The 12,321-nt window shown below is 41.9% G+C and overlaps 2 protein-coding genes across 2 annotated transcripts in view; both read left to right on the top strand.

The window, feature by feature from the left end:
• Positions 1–415, top strand: part of LOC140461063 (scavenger receptor cysteine-rich domain-containing protein DMBT1-like) — a 36,331-nt gene extending 35,916 nt beyond the window's left edge. Inside the window, exon 9 of the mRNA XM_072555847.1 lies at positions 24–415. Coding sequence (XP_072411948.1) covers positions 24–415 — 392 coding nt within the window. The remainder of the gene's footprint in view (positions 1–23) is intronic.
• A 348-nt stretch (positions 416–763) lies between these two features.
• Positions 764–12,321, top strand: part of LOC140461062 (scavenger receptor cysteine-rich domain-containing protein DMBT1-like) — a 34,102-nt gene continuing 22,544 nt past the window's right edge. Inside the window, exons 1-3 of the mRNA XM_072555846.1 lie at positions 764–788; positions 2,134–2,241; positions 3,850–3,963. Of these exons, the coding sequence (XP_072411947.1) occupies positions 764–788; positions 2,134–2,241; positions 3,850–3,963 (247 nt within the window). The remainder of the gene's footprint in view (positions 789–2,133; positions 2,242–3,849; positions 3,964–12,321) is intronic.

Here is a 12,321-nt window from a genome sequence, read left to right as displayed (position 1 = left end):
TAATAATAAATTCTGTGCCACAGATTGGCAAAACAGCGTGCGCCTGGATGGAGGAAGGAGCAACTGTTCTGGGAGAGTGGAGATCATGTGTGATACACGCTGGGGCTCGGTGTGTGGTAATTCCTGGGATATAACTGCTGCCAATGTCGTCTGCAGGCAGTTGGGATGCGGCTTCGCTCTGTCGGCCCGAGGAGGGCACTCTGTCCCCCAGGGTAACGATGTGATCTGGCAGAATGACGTGAAGTGTAAGGGAGGTGAATCCTCTCTGTCTGACTGTCTCTCCCCAGCACTAGCTCAAAGGCACTGCAATTACAAGGAAATTGCCAGCGTGATCTGTTCTGGTAAGCAAGATGCTGAGTATTACCGACCAGTTATCATTATTGTGACAACTCAGTGCCGTCATTTGTCTTCCTGAAGTCAGTTTCACTTTCCTTAATATTTGTACCATCTCTTGCTCAGAATCCGATTTGTTACAAACTTCCCCTTCAACACCACCTGGAGGTATTTATGATTGAAACTATTATTAATGTTTCTGTTACCGTTACATTCCTGTTGAGTGACGTTGATGCATTTGGCACTTTCACGACTTTTAAGCTAATGTCAGTGTTTTCTTATTGATGGGTTCTTCGCAATTGCACAAGGCAGCTCTTATCTAAGATAAATCCCTTTGCCATCTCCTCCTTAAGGGCTGCAAGTCCCTATTGTCGTCTGCATAACCTTGGGAGTACTGCTAACCTGTGAGGTGTTCGTATTACTGGTGGTAATGCAGAGGAAATTTCAAATGAAAGGTAAGCCTCACAAGTGAGCTAACACTGATCCAGTTTTGTTATTCCACATGGTTTTGGATCTTTACATTGTCATTTCGCGTTTCCATCACTTGGCCTTAATGGTGTTGAATACGAGGCCTTTTTTAGTAGAGCCTTTATCTACTAAAACACCACGTTTACACTTTTACACTGATGCAAAGGCAAAATATTTCAACACAGTAAGTAAAACTTAAAACCAAATCAAAAAAGCATTGAACATTTATCAAGGCCCCAAAACTTGCAAAGAGAAACAGAATTAACCTTTTACATGGATTTGTCCCGTATAGTTAAGAACGGGAAATAAACGTAAAAACTGAATCTGTCTTATCTTTCAGTTAATCTGTGCATTTCATTTCCAAAGCAAGTTATTTATGGCATCAATGTGCCTTGAAATTTCATTGAGACGTTTGCTCTCTCATCAGTTAATTTTCCTTTACAGCTCATCAGTTGCTGGTTGCTGATACTAGAACCCAAGATCCGCGAGAGGGTTAAGTGCTCTTCTCAGTCATTCTACAACTGGGTTGTCTTGTCTGACCAGATGACACCTGGGCACTTTTTACACTAATTTCAATGCATTTGCTTAAGAAATCTATACCACTAGATGGCAACGATGGTCAATGCGAATTACATAATGCATCAGCTCCTGTATGTTGAAATTGCATTAAGTGCAGCTTCCACCTATTCCTCCAAAGAAGTATACTTATTTAATGGTTATCACTTCACTAAGGTACTCCTTACTTCTTTTTTCAACTTTTTTGTTCAATTAATATTTACAACTATACAGTTGTTTGGTTACTATAACTATTTTGTAAAATATTGTTTTTCAAAGCATTGTCTTTGAAGAAATGTTGTTTGAAACATTGACATGTGACCCCCGCCCCCCGTTTTCATCAATGTTTTGTTTGTCCAAAAGTTATTAACACAAAAGTTAATTGCCTCAACTAGTTTTAACTTGGGCAGACACCATTTATTTCTCACATGCGTCCTTGTGGGCGAGTATTTTCTTGTTTAAACAGTGCATGTGGAAATGACGATTCCTCACGGAAACAAAATTGACCATACACATCACGACAAACAAATTTCCAGTTTCTATCTTTAATAAACGATGTTTTGCACACTGATGAGACATGAGAATTCATCACGGTTTGTTCATTTGCTTTTCCAAATCGATTCTGCCCTCACTAGCCAATCAATATTGCACTTAGATTCTCTATTCCTGGGTTTCATGAACAACTAGTGATTCACGCTAATGTTGCTTCACAAATAACGAAACATTGCTGCAGCAGTTTAGTGACAAATGTTGACCAGTCAATCCTTCCTTCAACAGAATTTTACACTGTTGGCAGGGGCTCAAGTCTTGGTTTGTACCAAGGAATTTATGAAGAAATTGAGAACATTCCCACCGGCAAGAGGGTGGATCAGAAACATGGAGCAGGTATGTATTTCCGAACTCATAGTAAACCATTCAAGGAGAAGAAGAACCTCCCTTCAATTTCCAGTTGTCAATGATCAGTGAAATGGATGAACATGATTAGTTATCAAATCACTGTTTTTGTGTTCAGGCAGTTGTCACAGTGAGTGTGGAGTCTTTCTGTGTTTAGAGAGCATAGAACTTAGAAAAGTTCAGCACAGAACTGGCCTTTTGGCCCACGATGTTATGCCGAGAAAAGTAAAAGGAAGACTTCCTGCATGACAATTGTTGTTGACATTAATTTCTGAAAGTATATTTCTGATGTTTATAGGTAAGTATGTGCCGAATGGCACGTGCCAAATCCACCCTCGTTCCCCACAGACTCCATTAGGTATCTGAAACTGAGACTAATTTATCCATTCACCGATTGAATTTACAATAATAAAATTATCGTCATTAGTGTTGGTTTCACAACAATTCATATCAGAACCATTGAGCAAATCACAAACAAATAAAGATTAAAAAATGCATGGTTGTAATGCATGGAGACAGATGTCCATTGTACCATGTTGTGTTTAGCGGCGCTTATACCTGGTGCCAAACACGTGCCATTCCTCTGTGGTGCTGGAATCCAATGAAATAAAGCACAGCATAATAATTAAACGAGATGTTTTACATTTATGTGACTTAACTGATAATCTGAGAATAGCAGATAGACGAACACTAATCAAAATACACCAGATAAGGGTGCATGGTCGGTACTGCCTACTAAACCTGTTGATGACAAACAAGTTAAATCACACAGATGGTGACATTATGGTTGCAACTGAATGTTTTGGTCTTGATTTAATTGTCATAACGATAAATCTGAGAAGGAATATCACTTGATCATATCTGAAATGATTGAATAAGTTTACGAACTGAGAATAATACTGAGAAAAAAAATTGAATGAAAGCATTTGCACAAACGGCATATACAATTCAACAAATCCGTGGAAATTACATTTAATTTATTCAAGAAATGTGCATTGTTTTACTGTTTTAAGAACAGCGAAAGGCGAACCAGTAAAAAAGAAGTTGCTTGGTAGACTTGAGAATTAAGTCATTAAACGTACTGTTTGTGAAATTGTTTCCACGATTTAAGGACGAAAGCTTGTTTCTCATTTCTGATTGCAGTTGGAATGAAATTGAGTAAATTTGTGTATTGAATGATTTTCTCGTATAGCTCGCCAATTGAAAACATTCCAGTTATTGCTGCAGAGAAGATGAAAGGATTATGTTTTCTACTTCGATGCTCCAGTTAAGATCACAAACGATAGCACCATAGACTATTAGACAAAGAGGTACAGGAGCAGAATTAGGCCATTCGGCCCCCCGGATCGGCTCCGCTTTTTGACCATGGCAGGCATGTTCTCAACCTCTTTCTCTTGCCTTCCCAGGAACCTTTTAATCCCTCACTCATGAAGAAACTCTGTATCGCTGTTTTAGTTGACAATCGTAGCTCTCTGTGGCAAAACTTTCTACAGATTCACCACCAGTTGTATGAAGTAATTTAGCTTGATCAAAACTTTAAAGGGTCGTGCATTCACGCTGCCATTAAACCCGATAATAACTCTCCATTTCTGTTTTTAGCAATTTCTGCTTCCGTTGATTCACTTAATCACATCGAATACTACACCAGCCATGGCTTGAGTGGCAATCATCCAGGATCAGAAATTCTTGAGGTGAATGCAAACAGTACTTCGGGTGCGTATGAATTCATTTTCTGTCAGTTCGCTTTTGTCCTTTACTCTCTCTCTGCCATCCAAACATAGTCATAGAGCCATAGAGATGTACAGCATGGCAACAGACGCTTTTGTCCAACCCGCCCATGCCATCAAGATATCCCAACCCAATCTCGTCTCAACTGCCAGCACCCGTCCCATATCCATCCAAACCCTTCCTATTCATCTATCCATCCAAATGCCTCTTATATGTTGCAATTGTACCAACCTCCACCACCTCCTCCAGCAGCTCATTCCATACACATACCACCCACGGTGTGAAAATTTTGCCCCATAGGTCTCTTTTATATCTATCCCCTCTCAGCCTAAATCATTGCCCTCTCATTCTGGACTCCCCAAGCCCAGGGAAAAGACTTTGACTGTTTCTCCTATCCATGCCTTTCAAACATGAGCAATGTTAATTTCAAAGAATGTTGCTGGATTGGAGTCAGAGAGACATGGTCCATTGAGCCCTGGCCAGTAAAAATCAACTACCTAACTATTCGAACTCCATTTGCCCGCACTTTTTTCACTGTTTTTGTGTGGCCTGAAAGCACAAATGTACCACTGAGTACTGCTTACATGTCGTGAGGATCTTTTAATTCTGACACTCTGACTGTCAGAGAGTCCCAGATTCCAAACAGCTTCCAGGCGAACACAAGTTTCCTCAAAAAACTTTCATTCTTCCTCCATTCCCCTGAAATCCACACCCTTGATCTTTGACCTCGCCCTCCCAAGAGAAAAGTTCCTTCCTGTCCAAACTAATTGCGTACCTTCGTAATTCCTTGCAGCTCAATCATATCTATCCCTCAGTGCCCTCGGCCGGAAGGAAACAAATAAGGATGGAGGGACAGGAATAAGCTATTCAGCCCCTGAAACCTGTTCTCAGAGTCAGTAAGATCATGCCTGGCTGTTGTGTGGTCTAAATACAGATACCTGCCTTTGGCCCAAACACCTTCTGGACTTTATTGAACAAAAAATCTAATCTGTCTCATATTTAAAACTGGCACTTTATCTGAAATCAACTGTTTTGAGAGGAAGTCAATTCGAAATCCCGCTCAGCCTTTCTTCTTCCATGATGCCTTTTGAGTTGCCTCTTGATAAGTCATTGATTATGTCCCTGGGAGCTGGAATGTCCAACAATTGGAGGTAGTTCATCTTTAACAATTACATAATGAAATTTTCCTACCTTATTGGATCCACTTAGCGTTCTAATTTAGAGATAAAGCAGACCTAATTTGCTGTTGATCTCTGCAAATGCCTCCGATGTTGAACTCCCATGAGAAAAACCTAACTTAGAATTCCACGGTGCAGCATTAATGCTGTAGTCTAGCACGAATCTTCTCTTCTAGCCCTTGGTGTCGTGTGTTACAATTTCTATCGGAGATAATCATTTGTTTTCCATCAAGATCGAGTTCATGGCAGTTCCGATGACATTGAGACTGAATCTCAGGATGGCCAGTCACAAATGGACAGTGATCCTGATGTGCCCCTCGCACTGACAAATGCTGACAATGGTCTTTGTTCGCTCAGCAAGTTGAATTACAGTCTCTCACATCACAACCACCAATCTGTGTGTCCACACTGTCTTCATCCCTTTCCATTCTCTGATTGATATTGCATTTACTGAAAATTGAAGAACATGATTCAAAACTATCAACGTCTTGTCCCCAGAAACAGTTAGTTAGAAAGTGTGGTATTCCTGGACAGGATCTTAATGCCAGCACATTGAGAAATTACCTTTTTTTTAACAAATGAAATACTTTGATTTTGATCAGACACTGCCTTTTGTCAGCTCCTTTCATAGGTCTACTTTCAGCCACTGTGAGATTGACAGTTCATAAAACTCCGGTGCACAATGAATCAGGTACTGGCTGATTGGAAAATATATAATATGGGGCTTTTGGTGGTCTGTGTTTTTAATGTTGTCGTTCTTGTTGCAAACTGGGAAGACAGATCCAATGGATTTTATTTGTAAATTGAAAGAGAGCTGGGTTTGATCTGATCATTCTGTGTAACCGGTCTCAAATCAATTGGCGTCGATGAATGAACTTTTCCAGTTTCAATATTATACCTGTCACTAGTTCATGGGTGTCATTGTCGTAAAAACCAGACGACCCCATCAGCTGCTCAGCCATTTACGACATTTCCAATAGGCCATTGAATCAAACTTACTCCAATGTTCCTAACCTCCCCAGTCACCAAAATGAATCATTCTCTTTCTCATCCCCCAGCCCTTCTGAGGTTCATTTTCGTTGATTTCCTTGTCAAGCGATCTGTCCTTCAACATGTCGGATTGGTCACACTGCCAACTAAGCGACTGCATCTCATCAGATTCCTTTCCCACTTTAACGTCACTTAATGCTAATCTTTCCCAAATGTGAAACATAGCATTTCATATTCGATTTTTTTCTAATTATTGTTCCAATTGCTACAATACTTAAATATATCTTAGCAATGACACAAATAAAATCCGAAGTGATTGTGAAATTTATTAACAAACCTTGATCCTCATTATCAAACTGACTAAGGGTCAATAACTAGTTTGACATAATTTAAAAGAGAATGTCAGGAGGTTTAGAAGTAATTTGAGGAACCTAATCACCACCTAGAGGGTGCTGGGTTACTGGAATGCACTGTCTCTGTGTTAGGTGAGGCAGGATACCAAAAAACATTTAAAACTTGGCTGAACGCTGGCAATATTATGACATCGAAGGACAAGGGTCTACTGCAGGAACTTGAGATTAATATCAGAAGTAGCATATTTTTGACAGTGCATACTCCATGGAGCGAAGGGCCTCTTCTCTACTATATGATTGAATGCGTCTAGGACACATCCTTTGACAAGGCCTCTCCATCTTCCTAATCACGATCAGCATTGTCCAGTTTCCTGGACAGCTCTGAGGGGTGCCAATTCTTACTTGAATCATCTCAGCCCCAGGCAGCATATGCTCTGGTAGGTATTGCAGCGTTTACTCTGATGCCCTTTCAGGAAATTGATCCTTTGTTTGCGGACAGCTCACGTATCAACCATGCCTCCACTGAGAGTGTGATGCCAAATTTTGCAGCAGACGCATCCAACTGATAAGACCCACCTGTACCTTTTAGCTCCAATGTTTCTGATGCAGAGGAGATAATGATCTGCCTCTGCGCGAAATTGTGAAATTTAATGGGCGTTTTGTAATGTTGAAAGTCATCACAGAGAGCACGGCATCATTGACTGTAGAGTTATAGTCATTAAACCAGACCCTCCGGTCCTGCACAGAACCAGACCCTCCGGTCCAACTCGTCAGTGAGGACCCGAAACCAACCTAATCTGATCCCGTTTGCCAACATTTGGCCCATATTTCTGTGAATCGAGAATGTGGTGTTCGAAAAGCTGAGCAGTTCAGGCAGCATGTGAGGAGCAGGAAAATAGACGTTTTGGGCAAAAGTGCTTCATCAGGAATAAGGCCTCATTCCTGATGAAGGACTCTTGTCCAAAACGTCAGTTCTACTGCTCCCCGCATGCTGCCTGACCTCCTGTGATTTTCTAACACCACATTTTCGATTCTGATCTCCAGCACATACCGTCCTCACTTTCTCCATATCCCTCCAAACTCTTTCTGTTCATATAATCAACCAGATGCCTTTTAAATGCTGTAATTGTAACAGATTCCACCACTTCCTCTGGCATCTTTATCCATACACGTACAAGCCACTGCGAAAAAAAATTGACCTTTCGGTCCCTTTCATATCTTTCCCCTGGTTATTTGTCATTGGCGTTTCTAACTAGTGAGAAAATGTTATCTAGTCACAGCGTTCATTGAAATTGTTTTACCAGAGCGAAAGGAACAAAAGATTTTTCTTAATGTTGCACTTTTCATCACCACCTGGTGTGCAAAATCACGCATGGCCTGTGATGTACGTTTAGAAATGTCCTCTCTGCTGTAATTTAGGATAAGGTACACTCAGCAGATAACCCCTCACCGATCAGAAGGTGATAATTACTGTAAAATACGTTCAGTGAGATTGTCAATTGTAGAATAAGTATTGTCCGAGGGATAATTGCTGCCCACTTCTCTGCTACTGTTCGAGGTATGCGGCACGCTGGCACAGTGGTTTGCACTGCTGCCTCACCGCGCCAGGGACCCGGGTTCAATTCTCGCCTCAGGTGATTGACTGTTTGGAGTTTGCAGGTTCTCTGCGTGGGTTTCCTCCCGGGGTGCTCCGGTGTCCTCCTGCAGTCCAAAGATGTGCAGGTGAGATGAACTCGCCATGCTAAATTGCCCGGAGTGTTAGGTCAGTGGTAAATGCAGGGGTATGGGTGAGTTGCGCTTCGCTGGGTCTGTGTGGATTTGTTGGGCCGTAGGGCCTGTTTCTTCAGTGTAATGTAATCTAATCATAAATTTCAGGCTGTCCTTTACAACGGGCCTATTGCGCAGATGCAGAGACCCATCAATGCCCCCTTTGCAATATGGCCTTTAATCGGCCTGATGTTTTAGAGACAGACATTATCATTTTCGCCAAACCTTGGAGTGAAACGTTTCACTGGGGATTCACAGTTCTCAGGCTGTAAGGCGAGTCACAGGTGACATGTCTTCAAGTGGACTCAAACTACTGTCTTTACCGTTTCAGATAAATAATACAGTCTATTTCAACATGGGGCGTCCTGAGGCACACAATATTGCGAGAGGGCATCTACCATCATGAACCAAATGCCGAATGTTTTTCTCAGTATCTGCTGTAATTGATTATAATTTGCCACCATGTGCTTTGTCTTGAACTGCCTTCATGAGTATTCTTTCATTTTGATCATGTATGTTGTTAAACAGGAAGTTGACAGAGGGTATCGAGATATTTTTTGGTTAATTAATCAGATGATTCATTTCACTTCATGGATCAATTGACTCTCTCTTAAGGGCGACGTCCATATCATTTATGAATGAGGCTTTTCTCTTCGGAATTCCATGTGTATGTGCGTTTCTTCTTCAGACACTTGATGTACAACGTAATTTGCATTTCGTCAATAAAAATGCGGTTATTAAACACATGGGTTGGGATTCTGTGTCACTTTGTTGATGTCAGTGACACAGTCAATGTGTGTGAGTTTCAGTGAGTGATTGGTTGTGGGTGTAATCTGTGAGTGTGTAACCGCGTCATGGGTGCGAGTATAATTTTGTGTGAGTATTTAGGAAGGCGGAATGCAGGACAGAACTATACACTCCACTGTGAAATCTGAGTAACATTAATGTACAGAGGGATCTGGGCATACAGGCACACAGCGTCTGAAAGTGGCAACACAATGGTACGGTGATCAAGAAGGCGGTTGGCATGCTTACCCTCACCAGTCAGGTCACAGATAATGATCGTTTAAAGTCAGGTTGCTTGCTGTCGAACTTAAGGAAGACGACATTTGGAATATTGTGTTCATGTGTGAAGGCCACACAGCCAAAGGGATGTGGAAGCTTTGGAGAGGCTACAGAAAGTGTTTACCAGAATGCGGCCTGGTTTAGAGGGTAGTAGTTACTAGGAGAGGGTTGGCAGACTTATATTGTTGTCACTTGAACATCAGAGGCTGGCGGGAGTTCTAATAGAACTTTAGAAAATGGTGAGAAACAGGGATAAAGTGTCCATAGTCTTTTTCTACCCGGGTGGAAATGTCAATTGGGGTGAGGGTGTGATGATAGATTTAAGGTAAAAGAGGGTAAGGTGAAAGGAGATGTGAGAGGCAGCTTTTATTTTACACTGAAGGTGGTAAATACCTGAAACATGTTGCCACAAAGATTTGGAGACGGATACAATAGGAACTTTTAAAAGCATTCTTGACAGATACATGAACAGGCAGGGACTAGAAAGATATGCAGAACGTAGAAAGGAAATGTTTTTAATTTAGAAATGCGTCATGTGTCAGCACAATCTTGGTGGGCCCAAGTACCTGTTGCTCTGCTCGACTGTTCCTTGTTCTCTGATCCGTTGGTTATGTGATCCTTACATCTATCACTTCTTACCTGTACTATTTCTCATGCAAATAATCTTGTTTGTAGCTTCACTTAGTTTGGCCCTTCATTGTTTGTGCGTACACTGAGTATCCAAAAACAAAACACAAGACCAACCAGATACTGACCGTTCTGAAAATCGAACGTCGCCAATGGAGCAGGATGCAGCTGTGGGTCACTACACAAGGCGTGGTCTCACAAACTGGGGACGGGTAGGAGTTAAATGTTTGGAAGGGCACACATTTGTGGTGGATGTTAAACTTTAGAAAGGAGTTTTGGAGAAGCAAAAATTCGAGAAGAGGAAAAAGTTTGAATGGCATGAACTGTGGGCTAATCTTTACGGGTTGAAATTTGTGGGGTAATATTTTGTAGGGCGAGCATTGTGGAGGAAATATACGCGCACAGAAGGAAACAAAGAAAAAGATACACAGGTCTGTGCTTCTGAATCTGTGCAGTGGGGCCTCTGTTGTTTTTGGGTTGAAACTGTTGAAATGGGATGAAACCCTACTACCCATTCTCCATCTGTATGCCTTGTGTTTAAGTGATGCGATGATGATGGTCAGGTTGATGTGTGTTTCCATACGTGTGTCGATGTTAATATATGTTCATGCCTCTGTGTCCAAATGTGGCGAGAGTGGGCTCTTTCATTTAAAGTGATACAATACCACCCTCTGGTGGCCAGTCATGCCATTACTCAAGCCGCTGAATTTTTTGTCAGCGAAATCATTAAAGCATGTGAGTCTCTCAGATTGCACAATTATTTCCTTCTTGAAACAGAGTCTTCGTAGATCCAGCGCAGCTTGGTCGAGGAGATGTTGACCCTGAGATGTGACTGAACCAGTTCTGTACGCATCTTAACAGCTCACCACAGGTCCCATGTCATAGATTCATAGAGTCATAAAGACGTACAGCATGAAAACTGACCCTTCGGTCCAACCCGTCCATGCCAACCAGATATCCCAAGCCAATCTAGTTCCACCTGCCAGCACCCGGCTCATATCCCTCCAAGCCCTTCCTATACATATACCCATCCAAATGCCTCTTAAATGTTGCAATTGTACCAGCCTCCACCACATTCTCAGGCATTTCATTCCATACATGTACCACCTTCCGTGTGAAAAAGTTTCCCCTTAGGTCTCTTTTATATCTTTCCCCTCTCACCCTAAACCTATGCCCTCTAGTTCTGGACTCCCCGACCCCAGGGAAAAGACTTTGCCTGTTTATCCTATCCATGCCCCTAAACATTTTGTAAACTTGTATAAGGTCACCGCTCAGCCTCCGATGCTCCAGGGAAAACAGACCCGGCCTGTTCAGCCTCTCCCTGTAGCTCAGATTCCCCCAACCCTGGCAACATCCTTGTTAATCTTTTCTGAACCCTTTCAAGTTTCACAACATCTTTCCAATAGGAAGGAGACCTGAATTGCACGCAATATTCCAACAGTGACCGAACCAATCTCCTGTACAGTCACAGCATGATCTCTCAACTCCTGTACTCAATACTCTGACCAATAAAGGAAAGCATACCAAACGCCTTCATCACTATCCTATTTACCTACGACTCCACTTTCAAGGAGCTATGTGACTGCATCTTCTGAACTGCATCAGCCTGCTATGAGGGACATTGACAAAGGCCTTGCTAAAGTTCAGACAGATAATACCTACCGCCATGCCATCATCAGCCATCCTTACCACTTCCTCAAAACAATCCTTAACTCCTTAGGAATCTTCTCCAATAAGTCTTCATTAAGATTAGACAAGATGGACAATGAGACCCTTTTTCCTCGGAGGGGGATGGCTGGCACGCGGGGACATAGCTTTAAATTGAGGGGTGACACATATATGACTGATGTCAGAGGTAGGTTCTTTACTCAGGAAGATAAAGGGCGTGGAATGCCCTGCTTGCAATTGGAGTATACTCACCAACTTTAAGGGCATTTAAATGGTCATTGAATAAAGATATGAATGATAATGGAATAGTGTACTTTAGATGGGCTTCAGATTGATTTCACATTGTCTGATAAGGCTCACTCGCCTGTAATTTCCTGGTTTGTCCTTCTCAAAGGAATAACATTGGCTATTTGCCAGTCCTGTCCTGTGGCTAAAGATTTCGTACAAAGCCCTAGCAATTTCCTCATCCGCCTCCCTAAGTATTCAGGGATAGATCCCATCAGATCCTTGAGACTTGACAACCTTAGTCCTTTCCAAAACCGCCTTGAGATTTTCCTTAATCCCGTCTGCCAAAGCGCCTTCATGACCATTTTTTGCACTCCTATTTCCGAGTTTGAGTTCTTTTCGATTTTCTTTGTACTTTCCAGGTCTCTGCCTGGCTTCAAGTTTCCCAAACTTTATATATACTTCTTTTT

Source organism: Chiloscyllium punctatum, chromosome 36, assembly GCF_047496795.1.
Source record: "Chiloscyllium punctatum isolate Juve2018m chromosome 36, sChiPun1.3, whole genome shotgun sequence".
In the NCBI taxonomy this organism is placed as follows: domain Eukaryota; kingdom Metazoa; phylum Chordata; class Chondrichthyes; order Orectolobiformes; family Hemiscylliidae; genus Chiloscyllium; species Chiloscyllium punctatum.
Note: the sequence above shows the minus strand (reverse complement) of the source record. Positions and strands in the feature narration are given on the sequence as shown.